General features: G+C 58.3%; 8 protein-coding genes across 8 annotated transcripts; 2 read left to right on the top strand and 6 right to left on the bottom strand.

Moving 5' to 3' along the window:
• Window positions 1-3,198: 3,198 nt before the first annotated feature.
• THITE_2116482 (uncharacterized protein) lies at window positions 3,199-4,681 on the bottom strand. The gene has a single exon (XM_003653888.1). It carries the CDS (start codon window positions 4,350-4,352, stop codon window positions 3,309-3,311), a length of 1,044 nt encoding a protein of 347 aa, XP_003653936.1. The 5' UTR covers window positions 4,353-4,681; the 3' UTR covers window positions 3,199-3,308.
• A 1,717-nt stretch (window positions 4,682-6,398) lies between these two features.
• On the bottom strand, window positions 6,399-8,218 carry THITE_2116481 (uncharacterized protein). The gene has a single exon (XM_003653887.1). The coding sequence runs from the start codon at window positions 8,132-8,134 to the stop codon at window positions 6,758-6,760; it is 1,377 nt and encodes a 458-aa protein (XP_003653935.1). The 5' UTR covers window positions 8,135-8,218; the 3' UTR covers window positions 6,399-6,757.
• Window positions 8,219-12,047: 3,829 nt separating this feature from the next.
• Window positions 12,048-13,871, top strand: THITE_160765 (uncharacterized protein; the record flags this gene model as incomplete). Its single annotated transcript, XM_003653886.1, has 1 exon — window positions 12,048-13,871. One exon carries the CDS (start codon window positions 12,048-12,050, stop codon window positions 13,869-13,871), a length of 1,824 nt encoding a protein of 607 aa, XP_003653934.1.
• Window positions 13,872-14,190: 319 nt separating this feature from the next.
• THITE_2116478 (uncharacterized protein) lies at window positions 14,191-16,503 on the bottom strand. The gene is made up of 2 exons (XM_003653885.1): window positions 15,711-16,503; window positions 14,191-15,650 (listed from the first exon to the last, which is right to left on the bottom strand). Exons 1-2 carry the CDS (start codon window positions 16,427-16,429, stop codon window positions 14,489-14,491), a joined length of 1,881 nt encoding a protein of 626 aa, XP_003653933.1. The 5' UTR covers window positions 16,430-16,503; the 3' UTR covers window positions 14,191-14,488.
• Window positions 16,504-17,404: 901 nt separating this feature from the next.
• THITE_2089087 (uncharacterized protein) lies at window positions 17,405-17,972 on the bottom strand (the record flags this gene model as incomplete). The annotated part of the gene is made up of 2 exons (XM_003653884.1): window positions 17,405-17,685; window positions 17,762-17,972. The coding sequence occupies 2 exons, from the start codon at window positions 17,970-17,972 to the stop codon at window positions 17,405-17,407; spliced, it is 492 nt and encodes a 163-aa protein (XP_003653932.1).
• A 779-nt stretch (window positions 17,973-18,751) lies between these two features.
• On the top strand, window positions 18,752-19,309 carry THITE_2030938 (uncharacterized protein; the record flags this gene model as incomplete). The annotated part of the gene is made up of 1 exon (XM_003653883.1): window positions 18,752-19,309. A coding segment is annotated over one exon (558 nt), but the record flags the coding sequence as incomplete, so codon positions are not given.
• A 207-nt stretch (window positions 19,310-19,516) lies between these two features.
• THITE_2089085 (uncharacterized protein) lies at window positions 19,517-20,863 on the bottom strand (the record flags this gene model as incomplete). The annotated part of the gene is made up of 1 exon (XM_003653882.1): window positions 19,517-20,863. The coding sequence occupies one exon, from the start codon at window positions 20,861-20,863 to the stop codon at window positions 19,517-19,519; it is 1,347 nt and encodes a 448-aa protein (XP_003653930.1).
• Window positions 20,864-21,514: 651 nt separating this feature from the next.
• THITE_52833 (uncharacterized protein) lies at window positions 21,515-24,760 on the bottom strand (the record flags this gene model as incomplete). Its single annotated transcript, XM_003653881.1, has 5 exons — window positions 21,515-22,245; window positions 22,316-24,057; window positions 24,126-24,359; window positions 24,420-24,530; window positions 24,603-24,760. 5 exons carry the CDS (start codon window positions 24,758-24,760, stop codon window positions 21,515-21,517), a joined length of 2,976 nt encoding a protein of 991 aa, XP_003653929.1.
• Window positions 24,761-26,356: the final 1,596 nt, after the last annotated feature.

Here is a 26,356-nt window from a genome sequence, read left to right as displayed (position 1 = left end):
CCTTTGAGCCTACACTAGCCAAAAAGTTCTTATTTAAAGCGATCTAAGCTACGATTTATAAGGAAGACCCGACTATCCTTCACTACTTCGATCCTAATAAGCAGCTCTTTATATAAATCAATGGCTGTTTAGAGTATAGATTTGGTGTAATAGTGTTCCACCTACGCAATAGCTACAAATAGGAGCCTAGTACGCCAATTCCTTCGAATCAAATGCTCCCGATTATATTCCTTAGCCGTTGCCTAACAAAGGCCGAGATACGCTATAGACCTTTAGAACAGGAGGTTATATACCTAGTGTAGGTAGTTAAAAAGCTCTATACTATAATTCACTTAGCTAGACTTCCGGTCAATGTACTTATAGACTACACTGCTATATATAGCATTGTTGTATAGACCTAGCTCAATACCTTATCTATAGATCGGGCCAACTAGCGACTAATCACCGCCTCCGTTTACCTCTTGGAGTACAACCTTCGGCTATATTACCTGCCTAGCCGCCTAAACTTTGTACTAGACGCTCTAAGCTAGCTAAAAGCGATATAAGACCCTATTAAATATCTAGAAGGCTACGTAGTACTTGATAATATGATGTTCACCTTTGCTAAAGTGTATATAAAAGATTCGCTTCGCTAGAAATTTATTATAGCTTATAAAGAAGACTTTAAATATAAAGCTATTATCGACGATCTTACCTATAGCGACGCTATATCCACTAAGGGTAGCGGTATTTTCTTATGTCCTAGGCTACCTTTTACAATGATCGATAGCCTAATCTACAATATCTAGCTATATAGTGTATACCTTCTTTATATACTATTCGGCATAATCAAGGAGGTTCTTAGCTTAGTTTATAATGCTAAGTACCATTTCGGCGTAGAGCGTATATTATATAACTTATATAGTATCTCTATCGTCAATAAAACTTATAAAGTCAAAAAGTATATAGCATATTGCCTAGCATACCGACTTAATACTATAGACTGCTAGAAGCTGATTAGCGAGTACTAACCGATCTAGCTAAGCGATATACTCCCGATATAAGTTATTACGATCGACTTTATTATAAGCTTGCCGAGCGTACTATCAAAAGGCTTTTCCTAGCAACTAGATAGCTATAATAGCTTTAACGCCTTAATAACTATATTGTATAAGAGTAGTAAACAGACCCTCCTATTGCTAGGTAACGGCAAATACTCTACAAAGGATTAGGGCTACGTTCTTATACACCAACTGCTTCTATTAGACTAGGGTATACTATTAGCTATTATTTCTAATCGCGATTATAAGTTTATATTGGACCTCTAGACTAGTATATAGGAGTATTAGAGCACTAAGCTACTAATAACAACTATATATTATCTATAAACGGATAGCCTAGTAGAGTATAAGAATTAAACTATAGAGATCGCCCTACGATTTTACACCTTCAAATTCCTAACTAGCAACTAGGTCGACATCATCCCTCTGTTACAGTAGAACCTCAACAACGCCTATTCAGCTCCTATCTGTTCAACGCTTTACAAATAGTTATATAGCTTCAAGCTACAGGGCCTACTCAACGTACTTACAGCTAATCCAAATATAGCTACGTTAGCAGACCTGCCTACCCTACAAGAGGACTTGCGCTATAAGGTACAACTAGCAATAGACTTTGCAACTATACGAGCCAAGCGTTGTTACAATAGCTACTACCGCTAGGTCGAATTTAAGGTCGATAACAAGGTCTATCTTTAGCTCTATTATAGCTACTATCTACCTAGCAACCCACCTTGGAAATTGTTACAATAGCGGGCTAGACCATTTCCTATCAAGCGCTATATTAGCCGACTTGTATACAAGCTTAATCTTCTAAGTTATATAGGAATCTACCTAGTCATCTCTATAGAACATCTCTTGCCTATACTACTAGGAGAGGATCTATATAGCTACATCGAACCGGAGGTAGGCCTAGTTGAAGATTCCTAGGCCTCCGATTAGTCGGAAGATTATAAGTTTAGCAATAACTACAAAGTAGAGTATATTCTTAAGTACTTGGTTATAGGTATATAGATCAAGTATTTAATCTAATAGAAGAACCTCGACGTATACTACAACACCTAGAAATCGCTATATAAAATGCGGTATATAGCCAAGGTTATAGAAGAATATTAGATGCGCCTAGGCATCGACCTGCCTATAGACGTAATATAGAAGAAGGAGGAAGCCAAAGTCCTAGCCAAACGCCTATATAGCAAGGCTATAGATAAGGCTATAGACAAAGTCGTAGACAAGGCTACGGAGAAGGCTATAGGCGCTATAGTACCTGCTAAGCGTTCGCACAGCCGTCCTTAGAACATAGCGCTAGCTATACCGTAGCTTCTAGCGACTATAGGTAAGGCTCCGTAGCCGGAAGCACCTACGGTAGGTCCATCGACGAGGACCTTATAGAAGGCGTCTATACTAGCTAGCCTATCGATAAAGACCTCCTTACAAGAGGCGCCTATACTAGCCACTCTATCGACAAGGACCTCCTTGTAGAAGGCGTCTACACTAGCTAGCCTATCGATAAAGACCTCCTTACAAGAGGCGTCCGTGCTAGCCACTCTATCAACGAGGAACTCTTTATAGGAGGTGCCTACACCGGTGGCCCCGATTAAGCATATAATAGCGCCGTAGCCTATAGCGCTACAACCTATACCGCCTAAGAAGACACCTATGCTAGTTAAGCACATTACAGAGCCACCTTCGCCTACGGCTTTAACCATTGTAGTGGCTAGCCCAGCCCCGAATCCACGGTGTAGTATACACGCTAGCAAAGGCGCTAAACCAGCGCGATACTACGAGGAGGAGGATATTTAAAAGGAATAAAGTACCAGATTGGGAAGGAGGATCAATTCGAGGATCGACGTAGTAAGGGCATTGCCTTTTTTCTTATAGCCTAGCACTTGATACCAGATACTCCTATATATATAAATAGATGATGACCCTATCTAGGTCAGGCTCTAGGTTAGGGTTGCGCCATGTAGGGTTAGCCCTGCATAGCCTATGCACCCTATACACTGCCAAGAATATCTTGGCAGTGGTAGGAGCCTCCCTACTTTGAATCCATGATCACTTATTCCACCACTGTATCTGTATACTACTTTTGCGTGCCACCGCATCAGTGTCACTTGAGGGAGCTTTCAATCATTTCTAGGAGAGTATCTCAGTTAGAATCTCCCCCAAGCCTGCTTGCCCCGCCTGCCGTAGATAAAATAATTGCAATCATGTAGTACTAGGTATAATCGCACGTTTATCCAACAAGGCTTTAATAAACAACAACCATGCTCAAGCAGAAGCCGCGGCAAGTGCCTGCTCAGCTTCGACAAACTGGACAAACGAATCCCTCATTGACCGCTCCAGCGGGATATAGCGGATACCCAGCACCCTTTCCGCCTTGCTCCCGTCCAGCTCGTACATCTCCGGAACCTTCCCCGGCTTGCCGACCGGCAGCCGATCCCTCAGCTCCGGCACCTCCCGCCGCACCGAGTCCACCACACTCTGATAATCAAAGTGCAGCCCCACGATGAACCGCTGTCCGCCCGCCTCCGGCTTCTCGAACGCGGCAAGGTGCGCATCCGCAACGTTCCGCACATCCGCGAACCCCGCGTAATCCGGCGGCGGCACCTCCGCGGCACCGATCAGCGCATGCAGCGCGGCGGTGGACTCGTTCAGCCGCGCCAAGTCTCGGAGGCCGCCCACGTGCGGCCCAAAAATCCACGGCGGGTTGATGGACACGAGGTCGAACGGCGGCTTGTGCTCGGCGGCCCAGTCCCACATGGCCTTCTCGGCGAGCGCCTTGGACGCGCAGTAGGCCGTGGCGCCGTCGACTCCCGGCGCGGCCGCCTGTTCGTACGTCACCGGGTTCCAGTCTGCTTCCGTGTAGGTGTACCCGGCCCGGGCGCCCTTGGACAGGTCGATGTTGGCGGCGAAGGAGGAGGTCAGCACCACGCGCCGCACGTCGCGCCCGTAGCGGGCGGTGGCCTCGAGGATGCCCCGTGCGCCGCCGATGGCTGGGTCGAGGAGGTCGCGGCGGTTGTCGTCGACCTTGAGGGTGAAGTTCGCGGCGACGTGGAGGACGCCGGTGATGGGCTTGGCCGTGCCGGCAAATGCGGGCGCGTACAGCTCCGGCTTCGTCAGGTCCGGGCCGACCGCCAGGGAGAGTTTGTCGCTGTGCTCGGGAAACTTGGCGCGGACGCTAGCTGCTGACGACTCGGACCGCACGGTGCCGCGGACGTGATAGCCCTTCTCCAGGGCCAGCTTGAGGATGTGGCTGGCGACGAAGCCGTTCGCGCCGGTTACCAGCAGGGTCTGTTCTGCAGGCGAAGCCATGGCGCGGTTCCAGGTTTTGAAGTAGTGGCAGCGCGGTCGTTGGCAATTCCTCGGACTTAATTCCTCGGACTTAATTCCTCGGACTCAATAATTACCTAGTGTTTTGGGGTGAAAAACCAAGCAGTGGCTGCGTTGATTGTCGTATTGGTTGTTGATGACGATCGCTCGAGGGGCCTGAAGTACGGGGAACCACGGACCCTAAAAAGGAGACTCCTTTGGGCTCAAGCTTGTATCGGAGATATGTATTTGAGTTGGATTATCTCGAGCTCCGTCTACGCTGCGCTGACTGAGACGATGTGACAATGATTGAGCTATGTATTCGATCCGCTCCCAACATCGTGGAAGCCGGATTACAAAGACAAAAGCTCTTCAATGATGCGTGCGCCGGATATAGGACGTCAGCGCAATGCCGAAGTGCCGAGCATGGTGAGTAAGCGAGGTGGTGACGTTCACCTCCGCTGCAATTGGTGCCTGCGGAGCCCAGAGCAGGGAGCATGGCAATGGTTCCATGTTCGATCCTCGTATTTCCAGCAAACCGGGGATGAGATGTTCCGTAGAAAAATCGCTGCGGGCCCAGGGCAGTCTTGCTGAGCGCCTCCAGGGGCTTCGCGAACACGACGTCACCAGACTCCTCTTTACGAAGCAAATTCTCAGTGGCGTCTATACATAGTACCAGGAGTTCTATAGCTGCTTGAAGCAGCAAGGGGGTGATGGTCAGGAAGTCCACTCCGTGATTGGCCGAGTCTTTGAAGTTGACTTTGTGAAGATTGTCTGGCATCTGGTAACCTGGTTTGATGGGTTCTCTGTTTGACCCGCACGGAGTTAGCAGCGGTGTTTGCGCGTAGTACCGACCCACCTTCGCGGCGTTTCCACGATCCCTGCGCAGCAAGGAACGTGTAGGACGTGACCTGTGGTCGCCGCCAATCCTGAGTCGGCGTTGAGGGCGTGCGCGTGTCGCGCGGAAGCTGTGTGGAACCCCAATGTTTTGTGAAGCCGTTGCTCGTCACGGCTGCTATGTTTGGCCGCGGCTGAGCTTCGGTCGGTCGGTAAGGCTGGCTGGTGACGACGATATCGCGAACGCTGACGGGTCGGCGGTTGGGCTTGAGCCGTATTCCGATATTGACTACGGGGTCGTTTTCGTCAACTGGGTTTTCGGACGGTCGGTCTGGTGGGCTGGATCTTGGCTGATCTGCGAGGCGTTGCGGACTTAAACGCTCAGGATTACCGGAACACACACGGACATATGTCTGCCCCTATGTTCGTCACCCTCGGCGTAGAACAAGACTTTCATACAACATAACCCGTTCTCGGGAGCCGGGCCGGTAAAGGCCGGCCGGTAATCCGGCCATCCCCTGGTTCCAAGCGGGCGTCCGTCAGCCGAGTCTCAAGGCCAGGGATCACCCTGATGATAATGCGGCTTCGTGAACCCTCCTCATACCGACCAGTTGCTCTTGAGTTGTCCTCGAGTTTGTACCACTACTCGGTGTTCAGCTTGGTTGGGCAAGTGAGCCTCGATTCCAGTACTGGATTGATTGGCCGATTGAGTGGCGCTTGTTTGGCCAGGCCGATGCCTTCTTCGCATCTTTTTCGTCCTGGTTGTTCAAGGCCCCTGAGATTTCGGCCGCCGCAGGGGCCCCAAGAGCCACAGGGACCCTGAAGTTCTGGAAAACTTCAGAGGCCCCGAGCCGCCTACCAGAAGGAGTGAAGCCGAGAGTACGTTGTCGGGAAAGAGTGCCTAACAATTAGAAGCCGACGGTATGAAGAAATCGGGCCCCAGAGGGATCATGCAGGGTACAATGAGGAGGGAATTTAGGTGGCGATTACCCAAATCAAGCTCGTGCACCTCAATGAACTGGTCAGGTATGCCGACGCCATGATCGATGTAGACTGCTAAGGCTGGATCAAATCATGCGGGCACCGGAGGATGCATCGTTGATAGCGCAAAACAGTGCTCAATGATGGGACGAGGCGCTGAGGAAACTGCTTCGATCCGGGACCGTATGCTAGGCGTTGGTCAGGCGAGAAGCGCCAGATCCAACGGCAGGTAAGCTATCAATGTGCCTTGTTTCGAGCATTTATGGCAGAGTGACAGCAAAGCCTCAAGACGCGAGGGTGTCGGCATCAGAGGCCCCAGAGCACACCAGCAGGCGCCTCACAGCCGGGTCAGACACGGGAAAGTGGGAGCCGCCGCTCTCAGATCTGACAAGGTCTTTGGCTGGGCAAAGGAGAGATTAGACGAACACTCCGGCTGTGCTCCTGCCTGCTCTGATTCCATCCGGACTGCCCCTCCCCCCCCAGCCGCACGCACCTCGATGATACGATGCAGAAGAAAAGAGATCGGAACAACGACGAGAACCTGAATCTCTTCGGTGCTAGTCCATCTAACTAGGTGCTTTTAATTTAAATTAATTAATCCACCCCTTCGGCCCGCCCCAGGTGCCCTTGACCATCGATTTGTAATACACCCACGGGAAGAAGTCTTTCTTCAGGTGGTAGAAGGCGCGCCTGGGCGTGGCCTGGTCCCAGCCGAACCTGGCGAACGTCTCCTGCGGCACGCCGCCGTACTTGAACTCGGCCAGCATCACCTTCCCGTACTCGGTCAGCAGCGGGCACGACGTGTAGCCGTCGTAGCCCGGGTGCGGCTCGGCGCCGCCCTCCAGCGCACGCAGCAGGTTCCGCACCAGCACCGGCGCCTGCGCCGTGATGGCCGCCGCCGTCTTGGACGTGGGCAGGCTGCTGGCGTCGCCGGCCGACCACACGTTCGCGTACCGCTTGTGCCGCAGCGTGGCGTCGTCCACGTCCACGAACCCGGCCTCGTTCGCCAGCGGGCTCTGCTTGACGAAGGCGTGCGCGCCCATCTTGGGCACGACGTGCAGCAGGTCGAACCGGCGGCGCACCGGGCCGTCCGGGCCCGCGAACACGGCCGTCTCGCCGTCGACCTCGACCAGGTCGTGCGAGAACAGGCCCTCGACGCCGCGCGCCTGCCGCAGCGCCTCCAGCGCCGCGCTGTACTTGGGCACGCCGAACATGACGGGCAGGCCCGTCGCGAACGCGATCTGTATGGGCGACGACGAGCTGCCGCCCTGCTGCGGTTGGTACAGCCCCGCGCGCTTCCAGTGGTCTAGCGCCAGCCACATGATCTTCTGCGGCGCGCCCGCGCACTTGATCACGCCGGCCGGCTGCGTGAAGATGGCCTGTCCGCCGCGCAGGCGCTGGATGGTCTTGAACGTCTTGTCGACCGTCTCGTAGGTGTAGATGCAGGATACGTTGGAGTCCGGGTTGGACACGGCTTCCGGCAGGCCCTTGATGCTATTCAGGTCGACCTTGATGCCCGGCACCACGACCAGCTGGTCGTACGTGAGCGTGGAGCCGTTGCCGAGCAGCACGCTGTTGTCGTCAGGCGAGAAACTAGAAACGGGCTCGGAGTAGAGCTTGAGCTTAGGGTCGACCAGAGACGCCAGCGGGCGCCTGAGCTGCTCTTTGTCCTTGAGGCCGCCGCCGACGAGCGTCCAGCCGGGCTGGTAGTGGTGCCATTCTGCCGGGTCGACGATGGCGATGTCGTCCTGGGCAAACCTGCCAGACCGCAGGAGCTGGTGGCTGATGGCGAGACCAGCGGAGCCACCACCGACGACAACAACCCTGTGGTTCCTTGCCGGGCTGACCGGGGACTGTGAGATAGATGCGAAGCTCCGGTATGAGGCCGGGGTATGTTTGGTAAGTGAATGTCGGCCAGCCGCCGCAGCACCGGCCGCTTGCCTGGCGAGAACTCGACCGGGAGCCATGGTGGGTTGTGAAGTGAGCGAGTGTGGTGAGAACTGCAACCCCGGCGCTCGTTGTAACGGTTGAGTGACTTGTGGTCTTTGAAAGTGAAGACAACGGCCTGAAACGGACGCTCGGCGCAGAGAGAGAACCGTGCGGCAGCACGTCATTCGCTAGTCCGCAAAGATTTGACTTTGCCGTCCCACGGGTGGGCCTCGCTGCTTCAGCTGCTACGCGGAATCAAGAAGCGTCGGCGTCACCTTCGCCTGACGACCATCATGGAGACCAGCTTCCTGTGTGAAATATCGCGGTCGGGGACCTTCAGCCCTACAAATTATGTGCCCCTCGCAGTTGCCTCGACCAAACATGATGCCGATACGCAGCGGGTGTACGGAGTATTCGGTCTGATGGACCCGGCCGGATCTCGGAGCGGGTGTCGGCGCGGCTATCGGTGACCCCCCCCCCGGTATCCCGGCCGGTGCCCCAGGACGCGGGTTCTCAGGCCGGTATGGCGGATCCGGTACGCCCATGGATTGCTTAAGAATACAGTTGCCCAACCACAGGACTTCGCAGCTGCATCTACAAGAGTGGCCCGAAGCCTTGTCATCTCCGGCGAACCTCCGGGCACGACATCATGGAACGGTGTTTGCCACAGCAATGTTCACGGCCGAAATGGCCGTGGATGGCCCGTCTTGCCCCAGCACCTGTCTGTGCGCCTATCCTGTTCTCTGCGGCGAAAACAACAGTATCACTGCGACAGCCCGCCATCACCATCACTAAACCTGCACCTGCACCCGCACCCGCAGCCGCCTCGCGTCACCACCCTGGCACCCACCTGCCAAACCAGCCCCGTCGCCCATCACTGTTCTACTCAAAGCCACCCCTCCCCGCGGCTACACCACCCCTATTCCCCTTGGGCTCATCCTGAACCGCGGATTCAACCGCGCAGACAAGAAAACACCCCCGCCGCCTCAACTAACGCCACACCACAGCAATAACACGCCTTATGCAGAGGTTGAGGACCAGTGCGAGGATGAAAAAGAGGAGGAAGTGGATGATTATGGGGGTGTAGGCAAGGGAGTCGGGATGTCCCCCAACAGCGCTACGTGACGGGATAGGGGGCCACGGGTCCGGACAGGTTAACAAGTGTCAAGGGGGCTGGGGAGATTTGATGCCTAGTCGCTGTGCTTACTGGTGGAGAGTTGTTCCACATCTCCACCTACCTGGTACTGGTCTGGCGGATAGATAACCTGGAGAACGCACTAGAAAGATGATAATATTCCTGCTGTAAGGTTGAGCGTCCCATCTACTTCCCTCGATGCGGGTTTACGTCATGGCCCCTTGCAAAACTGGTGCCTCGTTGATAACACGTCTGCTACAGTGGCACCTCTCTGTCCGCGTCTAGCGGTAACACCATGATGTTGCCTTGCTGATGTTTGCTTCAGTTCGTAATGCACCAGTGAGAGCAGGGGGGAATCTAGGAGCTTCTTATGGGTTGTGTTCACTCTGAGTGTGCTGTGCCTTGAGATGATGCGCAATCTAGGTGTATGGGGCCTGTATCACTTTCACTGTACCTCCCCCATCCAGGTCTGCCAATCTGTTCATCACCGTCTCGTAACCAGAAAAAGATTGAAAAAGAATGAGAAACGAAAACGCGAGAGAGGGAGAGTGAGAGAGACAGAAAGAGAGGAACGTCGGGGAGAAAGAAAGAAAGGAAAAGAAAAGAATCGAAAATAGAAAAAAAAAAATCGAGGACTCAAAACAGCAAACACCAAGTGTGAACACAGATTCCCGTAGACCGCACATTGGAATATTCCGCCGAGCCCGTCCATCAATATCGCGGTACTTGCACCTAGACCAGCACCCTCCGCCGCCATCCAACCTCAGCCAGCCAGAACAATCATCCCCCCCTGAACAAGCAAGATGCCAGAAATTGCCCTCAGCGATCCTCCCGCCATCCACAATCACACACCCAGCGCTCCCTTTCCACCATCCCCCTCCTCAGTCCACCGGGCCCAATCACCGGGACACGGAACCGAATCAGCTCCATCTGCCCGGGGCACCTCGGACAGGGCCGAACGGGCCTCCGGCGGGCGGGGGGCCTGACCACCTGGCGGCGGGAGCCGCAGTCGGGCTGCCCGCAGTCGAGTCCGATGGGCACGATGCCGGGCACGATGCGGAAGGGCTCGCACGGGTGCCGCGTCGCCGACCCGCGCGCTCGGGACGCGCGGGTGCAGTACTCGTGCACGCGCAGCTCGTGGCCGCACCGGCTGTACAGAGCGCGGTATTCGCGGCACATTTCGGGTGTTGTTGTGTTGGGTTTTGCGTTGGTTTTCGTTCGCGCTCGGAAAAGGGGAGTTGGCGCGGGATAGGGAGTGGCTGCTTAGAGCTGACGACTGGCGGCTGCGGAAACGGTGTTGAGAGCTGGACGGGCGGAGGTTAGTACGACAGTCGTCGGGGACCGAAGAGAATGCGATTGTTGACGGGCAACGCTACTTGAACTGAGAGAATCCCGAGCTTTACGGGGGCTCGAAAGCTTGATATCCGTCTCCTGCTTGCGGGAGGAGGCACGGCGTGGGTAGTTGATCGCCCTGGCAGAGCGGTCAAGATTGGAGTAGAGGATGCAAGCTTGCGAACGATCAGAAGGCTCCGACGTTGTTTGATCATGATCAAGAAAAGAATGAGTACTTTCTCTGGCTTTAAATATTTCTCGTAGGTACGCATCTCTCGATGCTGCTAACCATCTCCATCTCGCGGTGCGCCATCTTGCGTTCGCCATCTTGCCTTGCGTTTTGCCCGACAATCCGCCTTGATCGATGACTCCCCAGTATACGCGCTAGCCAGCTTTGTCGGGCCACCTCTGGAGACTGGATGGCCATCCGCCGCGAATGAACGCGTCTCGTTCTCACGACCGTGTCGGGCCCTGCTCCCCGACACCCTGCACTGCGCCTCGGTCAACCTAGTCTACTCAAGGGACAGACGGGCACTTGGAGCGACACGTAGGATATCGTGACTCAGTTGCCATCCGATCCTCCATTGTTCCTGATGTTCATCGCCCGTCGGTCGGGAGAGAGTCCGGCGTGGAGCGGGCGGCCCTCGAGCCGGCCCGCACCATGAAACCAACAACCCACGCTACTTTGGGCTCCAGGCCCCTCCCGGCGTGGTCTGTTTGGCCACACCGTCAAGTTTTCACGTGAGCAAGGTTGTCCGTGGTTGAAAACTTCTGTTCGAGCTGGGATTTTAAGAAACGGTCCACGCGCCGGAATGAGAGCTTGAAGAAGCAGGAATTTCTCAGCCCATTGTACTACCCGGCCACGTCGTAGTAGCCAGGCAGCGATGGATTAAAAATGAGGCTGGTGTGAATTGCTTGACAATGGCGCCAGCCTCCGATAAAGCTCAAATGGCGGGAAAGTGACCGAGAGTTTTCCACGGCAACAGCGTGACGGGGATATGGTTACACTACTCAGCGCGAACAGGGAGCATCACGGTCAGATTTACCGGTCATGCGCCTTGCTACGTGTTCCCATATGTGATTGAGTCTTCAGGCTTTCCGAATGAACTTTCGCATGAACGTAGACGAGGCAGACTCATGTACAACCTCCCTTGCTTTGGGTGAGAGTAGTTTCCATGGCAAGTGCCAGCGGAACTTAACAAGCCAGGAAACACGGGCTACCCTACGTGTATGACGCCCATGGGCTATGACACATCATCAGCCCTGTTCCCGACGACTGAGAATGTGAAATGGCCGATGACGGTTGTTGCAACTGAGGCGTGACAAGGACGTCTTGGTGGTAACTCCTCCGGCGTATTAAAGGCCTGCTTGCAATGCCTTTCTACTTAAACCCCGAGAGAGAGACCGCTTCGTCTTGGACACGTTGATTACAAATTACGGCATTTCCGGAGAGTTCGTTATCGAGAGCGCCATCGCCTGGGAGGATGTCGCACAAAACATCACCCTTACACCTGCAGGCCACTGCGAGATGCATGGCACAGTCTCTCCCGGCGAGACTCATTGCGGCTGTCGCTGGCGGTTTTGGAACGGACTTCAAGTACCAATACGACGAACCGGACAATTCCTACCACGAGATAATGATGCTGCTGCCGGTCGTCCACGGGGCTGGGGCAGTCAGCAAGGCCACGACGCAAGCTGCATTACGGCGGGTTGTCCTCCACGATCACGGATCGGTGGTTCGGTTCTTCATGACCAGTGTTCGATATCCGGCTTGCGTGTCCTCTGTGGAAGAGCTGCATTGCCATGTCAACCTCGGCTGCCACAGTTCCAAGGAGCGACTCGACTACGACGTAGAATGTGTGGAAAGCCTCTCAACACACTTGGACTACTGCCGGGTTAGCCTCGGCATCCTGAAGAGCATCCATCAGCTCATGGCCAGCGAACTCGCGGACGAATCCTACCGGGCGGCCCTCGACCTTCGCTTCCGCCAGTCCGTCTTCTTCTCCCTGCTCGGCCACCTCCGCAGCATCCACACCCTCCGCATGACTGTCTACCCGGGAGCTAGCCAAGGGCTGCGTTGGCTGAGTTCCGAGCTCCAGCACCGCTATCCAGAATATATCGCGTCCGTCGCGCCGTGCCTCAGCCCCTGTCCATCGCTGCGAAAAGTCGCCCTATGCGCCACAGCCGCCTATCCCGCGACTGACCCGTGGCCGCCACTGAGCCTATGGCCGCTGATCAACCTCCCGACCGTCGAGGAGCTAGAGCTCGAAACCTGCCCAGGGAGCCAGATCGCCGTGGACACCCTTCCCTGTGCCCCCAGCAACGCCACGAACAACGCCGCCGCGAACGAGAACATCTCTCCACCCATCCTAGCACACCTGCAGGTGGTCAGGATCAAAGGAACACTCGCAACCGTCCTCCCCACGCTCCGCCGCCTGCTCCCCTCCACCCCTAACATCCACACCCTGGAGATATACCTCACCACCCCTGTCCCTTTCAACCCTCCTTCCACGGCCACAACGCCGAACCAACCCACCACTTTCAATCTCAACACCCTCCTCCAACCGGCTATGCTCCTCCCTCGATCCCTCCGGTACCTCTCCCTGACGACCACCACCACCACCAGCGCTACTCCCTCCAACCAACCCAACCAACCCACCCCGCCTGCGCACTCCCAGCCAGCCAAAGCGATATCCGGTCCCGCGCCCGACACGCTGGCGCGCCTCGCCTCGCTAAGGGCGCTGCATATCCCGATCTGGGCCCTCTTTGACGCCAGCCCGCTCTCACACGGCGGTAGCGGCGGTAGCGGCGCTAGCGACGGGGGTGTAGGGGGTGTAGGGGTCGGGAGAGGGGGAGAGTGTCTAGACGGGCCGGGCGCCGGCGCCAGGTCAGCTGCTCCACGGTTGCAGGCGGCAGGCGGTGATGGGGATGGGGTGAGTCCAGGGCATCGGGTGCGGTTGCCGAGTGGGTTGGAGCGGTTGGAGGTGGTGGTGGATGGGTGGTGGGGATCTGGGGAGGGCGGGAATATGGGGGAGGGGGGCAGAGTGGGTGCTGGGGAGGCGATGAGGGCGTTGGCAGAGTGGTGTGCCCGGGAGGAGAGGAGGGCGCTGAGGCGGGTTGTGGTGTGGTGTGGGAAGGGGGCGGACGGGGGGCGTTGGTGGTCGGTCGCAGAGGAGGAGGAACTTGGAAAACGGTTTCGACTGATGGGCGTGGAGGTTGAGTTTCGCGTCTACGAACCGTGGCCGGAGGGAAAGGTTGGCGGGTGGCGGATGCTTGGGGCGGAGAATGACGACCAAGCGAAGGAATAGCAAGGGGCTGCCGTCCTCGTCACCAGGCTTGGTTTGTTGGATACAGCATCCACCAGGGGGGAGAGGGGAGAGGTAGGTTATGACTTCGCGGATCGGTCGCGATGTTGTAGGCGGTCCTGTCGCGGCGAGGTCCCTTGGCTGGGTGCATGCCAGCGGGTCGCTGTCCAGAATTACGTCGCGGACACCCGCGTGGGATTCTGAGGGGACACCGTTGTCAGAATGGATAGGCAGGAGGTTTGGATAGCAGGATTATAACAAGTCATGTCGGTTTGTGTTGGCAAAAGAGGTCAAGGATGCCTCCCAGGTGAGGAGTTGAGAAAGCGGATCGCATGGGCATTGCAAGGGAGGGACGACTTTGCAATAGGGAGTTTGTATCACGCCGCCGGAGCAACTTTTCATTAACCTAAGGCGAATATGAAGACCAAAAGACACAGACCGCGGCATAGCACACGGCTGTCCACGATCCTGGTATGAGTGAGAATCTCCGCCAGTAAAAGTATATAGCAACGCAAATAGCCACCCAGCTCATACAGCCATCATCACCCGTCCGACCCGGGCACAACCGACCTTAACGTCCAAGCCGGCACCCGCCAACCCGCGCCCTCCCGCCCACTACGTCAAGGCAAATTCATAAACCCGCCGCCCTGCAAAAACCTCACCTGGTAATCCCTCAAATCCGCCCAGCTCCTCAACTCAACCTCCTCGTCATCCCCATTGCCAACGGCGACGCCGGCGCCCCCACCAGGCCCGCCTCCAGGCGGGACGCGCTCCAGACGCATGAGGATCTCGACGAAGCGGCTGAGGGACTCCTGGTTCTTGACGGCGACGGGGCCCTTGCGCTTGGGGTCGTCGTTGACGAGGGTGCTGGCGACCTGGCGGATCTTGTTGATCAGCGACGCGCCGTTGGGCTCCATGCTGCGCTGCGAGATGGAAGTCAGCACGGTCAGCAGGTGCTGGACGATGAGCTCGCGCTCGGCCGTCATGCTTGCGTCGACGGGGTCGGCCGGGTGGTTGGGGTGGTGGGGGTGCTGCTTGGCGGCCGCGTGCTGTCGGGCGGCTGCGGCTACCGATTTGGTGGAGGTGTCGACTGCGGCCGTGGTGGTGGTGGAGGAAGAGGAGGAGGCCTGGGCGGCTTGGGCGGCTTGGGCGGCTTGGGCGCGGGCGTGCTCGCGGTGGGCGTCGCGCAGGTTGAGGTAGCGCTCGACGTAGTAGGAGCGGGTGGCGAGCTGCGACGCGTAGATGTTGGCTTTCTGAATCTCGTACTGCAGCAGGCGGCGCCGTTGGAGCTGGGGGCTCGGTTTGTGACGAAGGTTGGGCGGTTGCATGCCTGCGAAGCCGATGGGGTAGTAGTGCAGCCCGCCGTTGCTGTCGTCGAAACCGCCGGCTTGGGGACCGGCGGGATGTAGGCCGGACGGGCCGTGAGCCTGGCTGTTTCCGGCCCCGCCATTCAGCTCAATGGTCAGCTCTCGCGGCAGGCCGTCCATCACCTGCTTGACCGCTTGGAGGCTCTCCTCTAGCATTGCCTTTTGGTCATTGAACGGCAGCGTGGATATCCCATATGACACCTCAACGCTGACAAGGCCGTTCATGGTCATGTAGATCTTGATGCCCTGGTTGAAGCCTGTGAGAAGGGAGACAACGCCTTCTGGCTGGCCCAAGATTTGGTGGGGCAGGATGTACTGATCGTCCACCTCCACAGGGAGCTCTGGGTACGGCTCAGTGGGCGTCGGCGGCGGAAGGACGACGTCGCTGTGGTGGCTTCCGAGCTGGTGCATGGAGCTGGGATGTGTTAGCGAGAAAGTCGCGAGGGGATCTTGTTCGACAACTAAGCAGACTCACCGAAGGCCGACAAACATGCACCAGAAGATGCGCTTGCCGAGCTGGTCCTCGACGTGGTTGAAGGACGGTCCCCGGTAGGTCACACCGAACATGGAGGAGCCCAAGTCGCGGGGCTTGTGGTACCCTAGCTCCCGGATGAAGGCCATGCACTCGGCCATGAAGCGGCGGCACACCTTCCACTGCATGGTGTACGCGGCTGCCAGACCCAGGAAATAGCTAGTCGCGGCATCGTAGACCGTGATGTCGTCTCTGCTGTAGAAGGTCGGACCGCGGGCTTCAAGCGCGACGGTGCGGCAGCGGTCGATCAGGGTGATGGCCTTGGGGTACATCTTCATCCCATGCTGCTGCGTCTTGAGGTGCAGGCGCGCGGTCCGGGGAAACGAAGCTACCAGGCAGCCGATCATGCTGGCCAGCAGCGCCAGGAATCCCCGGTTTGTCCTGTCCTGCCGCGCTGTGAAGGACATCCTGAAGGTCGGTTCGTGGGGGAAGGGCGCGAGCGGGTGGATGTAGGTGAAGAAGTCGTCGATCAGCAGCGTCAGCACCGGCCAGGGCGCAATGGACTCGGCGTCGAGAACCTGCTGGGCGTCCTGGCCGCCGGCGATGGAAATGAGGGTCTCGGCTGCGTTGTGCGGGCCCGGGCTGATGTTAGGCTCGAGCCGCTGTTGCTTGGCGGCCCGGGCGGCCTCTGCGTGTTTGTTTGGCGGGCCACGACGCTTCATTACGCGGTTGAAGGTGCAATCGACGCTGAGGTCGACGCACGGCCGGCATGGCTGCGTCTCGTTGCACTGCAAGCCACACAGCCTGAGGATTAGTTCATGCCGCATCTGCTGAAGTAGCGAAAGTACACTGGACGGATGGGGGAGGGGGGACGCACCTTGACTTTCCGCTGGCTGCACATGTCGCAGGCGCGGCGAAGCCGGGTTGCTTTCGGGGTAGGAGAGACGCCGACGGGCGCACCGCCAGCCGGCGCAGCGGCGATCAACGAGGCATCGCCCGGAGACGACACGGAAGCAGGAGCTGCAACGGCAGCCTGGAGAGCCTGGAGGCCATGGTTTGCCGCGGCCACAGCTGCAGCGGCGTCGGCCGAGTATTGCGCTTGAGCGTTCGCGGGTTGGCTGTCGGCATCCGCGACCTGCGGGGCGTTGTCCGAGTTCGGCGCTGTCGCCGTCGCCGTCGCCGTTGAGGCGTCGGTGGGTGCGGGCGGCGGCGGCGGATAGCTGGACGACATGCTTGTTCTGATTCGACGCGTCTGCCTCTCACGGCTGCTCTCCGGGTGAACCCGCGCTGGCGACTTCTCGGCGAAGATCCGGTAGAATCGCGGATGTCTGAAGAACAAAGGAAGGCTTGGCGCACAGGCAAGGTTGCGGGGCAAAATTTTGGCCAGCGTGGTTTACCTAACGTGGTAGTTAAGTGGGTCCGCAGCATTCACAAGCAAGTTCCAGGTTGTTTCCCGTTTCGTGAGTTTCGCTCTGCCTCTCCTCAACGCTGTTGCGCACAGTCATGTTGGGAACTCTCTCGATCCAAACTTCGAATGTGTGTCGAATTGAGAACAGCTATGCTCGTTGATTCTAACTGCAGACTCCATCGGGGATTCTTTTTGACAGATACCTAGCCAAGCAAACACCGAATACTTCGTCACTCGCAATTTCACCGACACCCACGCTCCGATTGAGTCGGGGATGCGAAGGAGCAGCTCAAGCCTTGGGGCTCTCCAGCTGCCACCCGTCAATCAGCACATAGCCGTTCCCCGTCGTCAGAATGCCAACCGCGACAATATTGTTGAGCCAATAGTACTTGGCGCTACCCGTCTCGAACTCCATGCGCAGGTGCAGATGCCCGTCTGGCTGCGCCGGCCCGCTCGTGCGGATGAAGATGTTCGCGCCGTCGTCCGTTTGCAGCTGATACCGCGTGTCGGCCGAGAAGGTGCCGTTCCGGTCGACCAGCCCCCAGTCCGCGCCCAGGTCGAGGACCTTGCCTGGGACCGCAGTCAGATTGCTTACGCTGCTGCGAGTCGGAAGCCGGCGGGGGGAGGGAAGGGATCGTGTCCATACCTGACAGTCTCGGGCCGGAGAAGGTTCCGCCGGTGATGGGAATCACGGTACGCGTGCCATGCGGGCCACTGCCCACCGCGATGGACGGTCCCAACGTGCAATTGAGAGAATACAAGTACGTCAGGCCGGGTGCGGCAGGCGTCTTTGCGTGTTTGGCGGCCGAGGCCGCCGACGCGAAAAAACAAAGCAGTGTTGTGAAGAAGGGCTTCATGATCAACATCCCCGGCGAGCGGATGGCGCGATTCCAATCGTTCGCTGCCGGGAAGCTCCTCGCCAGAGCCCTCGGTCGCTGGCCTCCTTTATCCATTCACCACTCTCTCGGCGATCCGGGCTTGAAGCCCAGTTGCCGAGATTGTATCCCGGACCGTGGGACTAACGCAGCCGCATGTAACCTCATTTGGTTGACCTCCTTCTGGGGATTTGGCCCGGGTGAATACCCAGGTCATACCGGCGGCACAAACACAGTGAGCCTCGCAAAATCGCCCAGGCGGGGGTGATCGCCATTGACCAGTGAAACCCCGATCGAGTCCCGAGCCATCAACCGGCCGTGAGGGACACGGAGTTATCGGCCAACCCCAACTTCAGGCAGCTCCAACTTTCTCGCTGTTGCCGTGCTTCCATTACACCAAGGGGCAACACAGCGCCCGAGGTTAACTTCGCTTCCATCACCTGAAGCGTTTCATGCCTGCAATAAACCAAGATGCAAATTATTACCACGAAGCTGAATAATTCAGCCACGGCTAAAGCATGCTGAACCTGCCTGACGCATTGGGTCTACTCAAGCATCTCGCTGCACAAAAGCAACGACATGAAAACATGACGTCACCACCAGCATCACTTCACGCGTCACAGCCCGGGGGTTTGAGTCTTTCATGATCTGAACTTGCCCTTCTACACACTATGTCCAACGGTGCACATTCAAGCGGGCCACGCTCCGGACCACGGCCAGCTCATTCACACACACACTGACTGGACACAATGTCCTTCACCCCCCTCCTCCTCGCCGGCGGCAAGTCCACCCGCATGGGCTCGCCAAAGCATCTCCTGCCCATGCCCGACGGCCGCCCGCTCTACCAGCACCAGCTCGACCTCCTCGCCCGCGCCTGCCCCGACGCACCAACCATCTACATCTCCCTCGCCCAGGACTCGCCGCTCGACCGCTTCCTGCAATCCCTCACCCCAAGCCAAGACCCACCCTCACCGCCCACTTCTCCCCGTCCCACCACCGCCCCGCCGGCGCCGGCATCAGCACCAAACCCCAACCCAAACAAACCAAGCATAGCCCTCCTCCGCGACGCGCGCCCCAACCCCGCCGCCCGCTCCGCCGGCCCCGCCGCGGGCCTGCTCGCCGCCTTCCGCGCCCGCCCGGCGGCCACCTGGCTCGTGCTGGCCGTCGACTACCCGCTGCTGACGCCGGGCATGCTACGGGCGCTATGCGCGGCATACGCGCCGCCCGTGACGTGTCTCCGGAACGCGGACGGGTTCTGCGAGCCGCTTGTTGCTGTGTGGGGGCCGGCGGCGCTGGGGGAGCTGCGGCGCCGGGTGGAGAACCAGGAAGGGGAGGAGGGGGAGGAGGAAGGACGGGGGTTGGTGGGGAGGGGGAAGGGGAAGGGCAAGGGCGTCGGGCCGGTGAGGGTGGTGAGGGATTTGGGCGGCAGAGTGGTGGGTGTGGATGGGGATGAGGTGGGGAGGTTGCGAGGGGCGAATACGCCTGCGGAGTGGCGCGCGGTGTGGAGGGTGTTGGAGGAGGAGAGATCAGTTGGGGAGGCAGGGTGCGAGGCGGATGGCGCCTGTCGGCGAGATGGGGTAGCATTCGACGAGCGGGAGGCTGTCGGTCCCGGGGGGTATTGAGTCGGGCTCGGGCCGGAACCGAATCCAGCAGTTGGCGGCTCGGAAGGGGCCCAGTTTCGCGGGGCTCTGCTCGTTGCTGGCTTCGGCGAACAGGCCCCCGCTGGGTGACGTCGAGAGGACGCCGTGGCGGAAAATGTCCCTGTTCTGCTTGGAGGCACAGCTGTGCGCGTCCTGCCGCTTGTCGGTTCTCTGCCGTAAGCTCGCCCAAATAGGCTGCTCCTGAGGCTGTCCTTGAAGTGCTCGGAGATACGGCACAGTCAGAAGCCTGAAGCACGCAGCGGCGGCCCCAGGGTTTCCCGGCAGGCCGAAGAATGCTGCCTTGCTTTCCTTGCTGGGGACCAAGCCGAAAAGCACAGGATGCCCCGGCCGGATGTACAACCCGTGAAACATGATCTCAGTCCCCATCTCGTCCAGGGCGGCCCGAATGTAGTCGAACCTGCCCTTCGACACTGCGCCGCTCGTCAGGAGCAGGTCGTACCGTTCAGCGTCTGCTGCCTTGCGGATGTGGCTGCGTAAAGTGGCCAGGTCGTCATCCAGCACGCCCAGGAACTCGGCCTCCAACCCCATCTCTTTGATTGCCGCCGTGAGATACGGGCCGTTCGCATCCTTGGTGCCAGCCTTTCCGTTCGTCATCTCCTTCCCCGTCGACCATACGCCCACGCGAGCTCTCCGAACTAACGGAACTTCGGCGACGCCAAGAGATGCCAGGGGCAGGATGTGGGCTGGTTGGACGGTGTCCCCTTGCTTCAGCACGGCGTGTCCCTGACGGATATCGCTTCCAGCGAAGCGTTTGTTTTCGCCTGATAAAATTCGTCTCGTGACGGCAATGCAGCCAGCACAGCGGCCATCAGGTCCTCGCACGGCGACCGTGTCTTCCACTTTCACACAGGCGTCGTAGCCCTCGGGGAATATCGCGCCCGTCATGATCTCCACGCAAGGGGGTACCCCGTCTTCTGGCCCGGCGTCTAAGCCATTTTCGGGCTCGTCTCCCGCCGCCACGGTGCCCATTACCCTAAATACCACCGGCGTGTCTGGAGACGCCGTGGTCGTGTCATGGGAGCGGATGGCGTACCCGTCCATGGCCGAAGTATCGTACTCCGGAATCGACCTGGGGCTGAGAACGGCTCTTGCCGGCACGCCACCGATAGCGTCCTGTAACGGCACATTCTCTTCAGGCTTCTGACGGGTGTTGTGTTGTTGGCGAGCAACCTCAAGGACTTTTGCAAGTCCAGCTGCGTAGGACAGTGTCATCTTAGGCCAACGGTTGAGGAGGCTGAGGTGTGACTCTGGTCTAGTGGCTGTCAGGTGGGAGACAATTCAAGGACTGTTGGGAAGGCCCACCAAAACGGCAGCGCAGCAGGTATCGACTTTCTCGACCGAGTTGAATCGTAATCACCGTCCGCTCACTTGAATCACCACAGAGCCGCAATTCCGGTTTCCCAGACGCGTCCGGATTCGGACCGGACGCGAGTCTGCTCGTCGATTCTCGTACGTAATCATGACGCAACTGCCTTGGTTCGAATATGTCTCTCAAACCCTGCTTTTTAGCGTGCCTAAATCGCGTTCAGGCGTGGTGATCCGCTGCTGGCTGGTAGAGGCATAGCTAGGGTCCTTGGTTGGCGGGGACAGAGCACCGCAAGCAAGCATGCAACTCATAGCTAGTCGGGCTGTGATACGAGCGGGTGACTATGTGGAAGATCAACCTTCTAGCTTCTCATCATGGGTGCGTTCGAGCAAGATCAGTAATAATTCGATAGCGTAGCGGTTTGGCTGGCTCAGGCCTGCTTTAAGTCGTCTTCGACAAAACAGCGGAGCATCAGAAACGGCAGACAATAACAACGAGCCCAACTACATTCAGACACCAATCGCCCCATCAACAACCCCATTTCCATCTCCCATCACCTATTCCTCCTTCCTGACCGGCACCACCAGCGTCTGCGGACTGCGCACCTTCACCTGGTGCCGCACCCAGCCCTGCATGCGGTCGAGACAGCCCTGCGCCTTGATCACCGCCTCAACAAACGCCTCGTCCCACAGCGCCTGCGCGGCCGGCAGCAGCGCCGTCAGCCCGACTTCGATGTGCGCCAGGTACACGGCCAGCGCCTGCAGGGCGCGGAGAACCTCGAGGGGCGAGCGCCGGGCGGTCGTCTCGCTCTCCCGATCGGGCGGGAACAGCGCGTCGCGCAGCGCCTGCGCCGCTCGCCGCCTGCTACTGCCGCTGCGCAGGCGGTCCTCCACATCGTAGCCGTGACGCCGCGCGTGCGGCGCAAGCGCGGCCCGCATATCCTCGCCGATGCGCCGCAGCACGCGCAGGCCGGCCTCCACCTCGAGGTCGTCGATCAGCGACGGCAGCAGTGTCGTGTAGATTTGCTCCAGCTGCGCGGCTGTCTCGTACGTCTCGCCCAGCCAATGCTCGAGCTGCCGCTCGCGGCCGGCGGCCAGGTCGCTCGCGCTCGCGCTGGCGGTGGTGGCGGCCGCGGATTTGGCGGCGGCTTTGCGGATGGCGTCGGAGTGCTGCTCGCGGATGTGCGGCGCGCCGGTGCTCGTGTTGGTGCTGGTTGGCGAGGGGATTTTCTCGAGCCGCACGGCGCCGGACTTGAAGTAGGGTTGCTTGGAGATGGGGTCCCAGCGGTCTGCGCGGAGGGTGAGTGAGCGCTGAAACCAAAGTGCACGCTGGGCGGTGGTGTAGCCTTGGGTGCTTACCGAAGGTGAGCTCGTTCGCCGCTCTGGCACGCCCGTCTTGCGAATCCCAGTACCCGAAGTGGAAAGGGACGAAGACCTGCCCCTCGGCGATGCCCCCGACGCTGCACTTCAGCTCCACTGCCCCGCGCCTTGACCGCACAATCACCATCTCGCCGTCCGAGACTCCGGCACTGGCGGCGTCCTTCTCCGACACCCTGACCTCGGGCTCCGGGCACGCTTTCTGCAGTGCCGTCCGGCCCGTCTTGGTTCTGGTGTGGAATTGGTGGACCTTCCGGCCCGTCGAGAGTCTCAGCGGGAATTCTTCGTCCGGCTCCTCGAGCGGCGGCGAGTAGTGGCACGCTTTGAGGATGGCTCGGCCCGCTGGGTTCATGGACATGTACTGCTGCTTTGTGTACGGCGCCCCGGTCTCGGGGTCGTGGCCGAAGCTCTCGCAGTAGTCAATGTCAGTGGGGAAGACGCCGTCCGTGTACAGCCGCTCCGTGCCCTGCGGATTCTTCTCGTTGCAGGGCCACTGGATGCCCGACCCCCCCGTGAGGCGCTCGTAGCTCAGTCCGGTGTAGTCGCACGGCCGCCCGGCCGACACCTTTTTCCAGGCCTCGAACACCTCCTCTGGCGTCGTCCAGGGGATCAGGTCGTTTCCGTCCTTGTCCTTGAAACCCATTCTCTTGGCGTAGTCGAGGAAGATGTCCAAGTCCGACTTGCACTCGCCCGGCGGTTCGACGGCCTTGTGCGAGATGTGGACGGTGCGGTCCGCGTTGGTGAAGCAGCCCGTCTTCTCGCCCCACTGCGCCGCGGGGAGCACGACGTCGGCGATCGCGGCGGTTTCCGTCATGTAGATGTCCTGGCACACGACAAACAAGCCGGGCTGCGTCAACAGGTTGCGGATGCGGGTCAAGTTCGGCAGACTGACGAGCGGGTTGGTCCCGCTGATCCAGAACATCCTGACCGAGCCGCTTTCGATGTAGTTGAGCAGGTTTTGCACATGCGTCGGCTCATTCCAGTGTGGCACGTGGATTGGGTCGATGTTCCACAGTTCTGCCAGCTCCTTCATATGGGTTGGGTTCTGATGGTTGCGGAAGCCAGGAAACTCGCCGTCGCATCCGGCCTCGCGGTTGTTCTGGGCCGTCGGCTGGCCGTTCATCTGCAGGATCCCACAGCCAGGCTTGCCAATCATGCCCCGCAGGAGGTTGATGTTGTTGATCTGGCATGCGCTGGCGGTCGCCTGGTTGGACTGGTACACGCCTTGGAGCGCCGTCGACACCAAGCTCTTCGCCGTCCCGATGATGCGCGCCGCCTCTTCCAGTTGCTTGACCGGCACGCCGGTGACTTTCTCGACGGTGTCGGGGTCGTACTCACCGACCACCTTCTCCGATTCGCTTCGACCGATGACGTGCTTGGACACGTAATCCTCGTCGATCCATCCATTCTTGAACATGAGGTGCTGGATTCCGTTCAGCAACGCGAGGTTGGTGCCCACCCGCGGCGCCAGGTGCAGAGTCGCTTTGCGGGCCGTCTCGGACAGTCTAGGGTCCACCACGACGAGCTTTGGGGGGAGTGGCCCTTCCAGACGGTCCAGGATCCTCGACCACAGAACGGTTTGCGTCGTTGCGGTGTTGTGTCCCACCATGAAGAGGCAATCAGTGTAGTCAATGTCAGCATAGGAGCCCGGCTGCCCGTCAGAGCCGAAAGATTCCCGCATCGAGGCGGCGGCCGTGGCCGTGCATAGTCGCGTGTTTCCGTCCCTGGAACCGGTTCACAGTGTCAGGCCGCCTGTTCCAGTCTCATAGTAGGTGAACGGGGATCCTCTCACATGTGGAGAGTGTGAAGCCCGGCCTTACCCACGAGCGCCAGGGCATAGTACTCCTCCAGGAACAGCTGGCCGCTGGTGTAGAAAGCGATGCTGTGGTTAGTGAGGTGTTTCTGCAACTCCTTTGACTTGGCCACGATGAGGCCCATCGCCTCATCCCACGTCGCCCGTTCCAGCCGGCCGTTCTTCCGCACCATGGGATAGGTCAAGCGGTCCTTGCTGTGAATTGCCTTCCACCTGTGTCGTGCGCGGGTCGTGAGCAACAGCCAGCGCCGGGGCCAGTAGCAAGCTGCTTACCCAGTCAGGCCCTTCGGCCCCAAGCGGCCCTTGTTTACACGGTCGGTAGCCCTGCCCCTGACCCCAACAACCCTGCCATCCTTGACGCCGATGTCCAGGCCGCAGCCATTGCTTCACGGGTTCCGGCCATTTGTCAGCCACGCTCCACGAACTGCAGGAACAGAGAGCTCGGTCCAAACGCACCTGCACAGCACACATGCGCTCTGGACCCAAGCTTCGGGCTCCTCATCTAGAGCATAATCGACCCGGGTGGGCCATTCGTCTTTGTACGGTGTCCGGGGACCCCAGATGTCCTCGATTGCATCCCGGGTCCGAATCGCAGGGGCTGCGAAACAATCCATGAGCTCGAGGTTCGCGGGCGGTTTACGCAGAGCAGACCGGCCAACTGCCCGGGTGGACGGGGTTTGGAGACTACACGGTATAGTGCGCCATGTATTTGGCTTTCAAATTGCACGAACAGCTGGCTCGTGTCGATGGATCCCACGGCCGGCACGGTGTCATTGACGTCACAGGTCCATCATATGGCGAGTGTCCAAAAAAGGGAAAAACAAGGCGAGGAGAGGATCAGTAGCGGCCACAACACGACAGGCTCACATGGTTTTAATTCCGGGACGAAACATGGAACAGACTGATGAATACCAAGCAGATTAGTAGCAGTTCGCAGCCTGCGGCCCTCCTCGCCGGGATCGTCGATGGAATACCTAACTGGAGCAATGGCACCTATGCGGCTGGCGGAGAATACTTTGCCTTTACAGAAGAGAACTCGTGGTATCTCGGTCCTCAGAATGGCGACTTCCCGCTCAGTGCCGACTATTCCGTTTCTTTGCCGTCTTATGATGCACACTGTTTCTGCTGCATTGTTTTATCATAAACGGAGCGCAGGGTGATTAATCTTCGCGAGGGTGCATTTAAGTGCCCTGCTGCTGTTAGCACATTGGACGTGATGGGGTCGTTAAGTGAGTGTGCAAAACCGCAGTTTGAGTGCTGTGAATAATTTAGCTTCTTGCCATGTTTTCATCCAAAAATGACGACCTTTCCATCAAGGGCAAGGGGGACCCTATACGCCATGTGAAACGCGACTCCTTGCCGTTCCCTCCATTGTCGCGTTACATATTGCAGTTATTGTGACATTCGAATGCTGGTAAATGCTGGCCGTCAGAGTGGAAGCGGGGCATTCAATAACTTCCAGTGAACAAAAGCAGCTCCTACCCTTGTGCAGTAAGAGCGAGCTTTCTCAAATGAAGGTTTCACGAGGCTCAGTTGCCCAACCGGTTCTGAGTTGCCCAATGCGGTTCCATCTGACTCAACTGCAGGTGGCCTGCCCGTTCCTGTTCAATGGAAGTAAGGCTGCAGTGGGCGGTTGGGCGGCTGCCTGCTGACCTCCGCTGCCCAAAACCTCGAGACCCAGTCAACTTAGGCAGGAACAGCACATGACGGGTGACAACAACGTGGCGCTGTCGCCCCACATGAACTTAAATCGGCAGCGAACTCGTGCACCCGTCTCTGGTATTTAACTGCGAAGCGTTCCCGATTTCCGGAGACCCGACATTAGCTCGAGATAAATTCACCTTCACCTTCGCACAGCGACCATGCCGATTCCAAGTTCTCCCGCCCTCCCACAGAGCGCAATGCTGAACGTCTCTTGCGTCCCGGGCTTGACGATTCGCAGCAGGAGCTGCCGCCATCCGCGCAAACGGCAGCCGGCCCGGTCCGCGCCGCCAGGAACCCACCCACCACCGCCCGTTGTCTCGCCAATTGTCTGGCCAGCAGATCTCACAGGACACAATCCGGCCCGCCGGAGAATCGAGATCGGCTGCTCTGCGCCGGCCGATGTCCCGCTGTTCTTCTCCCTCCCCTTTGATATCCGGCACATCATCTACTCCCTGATACTGCAGGATGCCGGCACCAGGCACCACATCTTCTGCCCGGCCGTGTCA

This window comes from Thermothielavioides terrestris, chromosome 3 (assembly GCF_000226115.1).
Source record: "Thermothielavioides terrestris NRRL 8126 chromosome 3, complete sequence".
NCBI lineage: Eukaryota > Fungi > Ascomycota > Sordariomycetes > Sordariales > Chaetomiaceae > Thermothielavioides > Thermothielavioides terrestris.
Note: the sequence above shows the minus strand (reverse complement) of the source record. Positions and strands in the feature narration are given on the sequence as shown.

Coding starts and splice junctions, on each gene's coding strand:
- THITE_2116478 (XM_003653885.1), bottom strand. CDS start 16,429: ATGAAGCGTCGTGGCCCGCCAAACAAACACGCAGAGGCCGCCCGGGCC. Junction 15,651..15,710: donor TGCATGTTTGTCGGCCTTCG/GTGAGTCTGCTT, acceptor AACACATCCCAG/CTCCATGCACCAGCTCGGAA.
- THITE_2116482 (XM_003653888.1), bottom strand. CDS start 4,352: ATGGCTTCGCCTGCAGAACAGACCCTGCTGGTAACCGGCGCGAACGGC.
- THITE_2116481 (XM_003653887.1), bottom strand. CDS start 8,134: ATGGCTCCCGGTCGAGTTCTCGCCAGGCAAGCGGCCGGTGCTGCGGCG.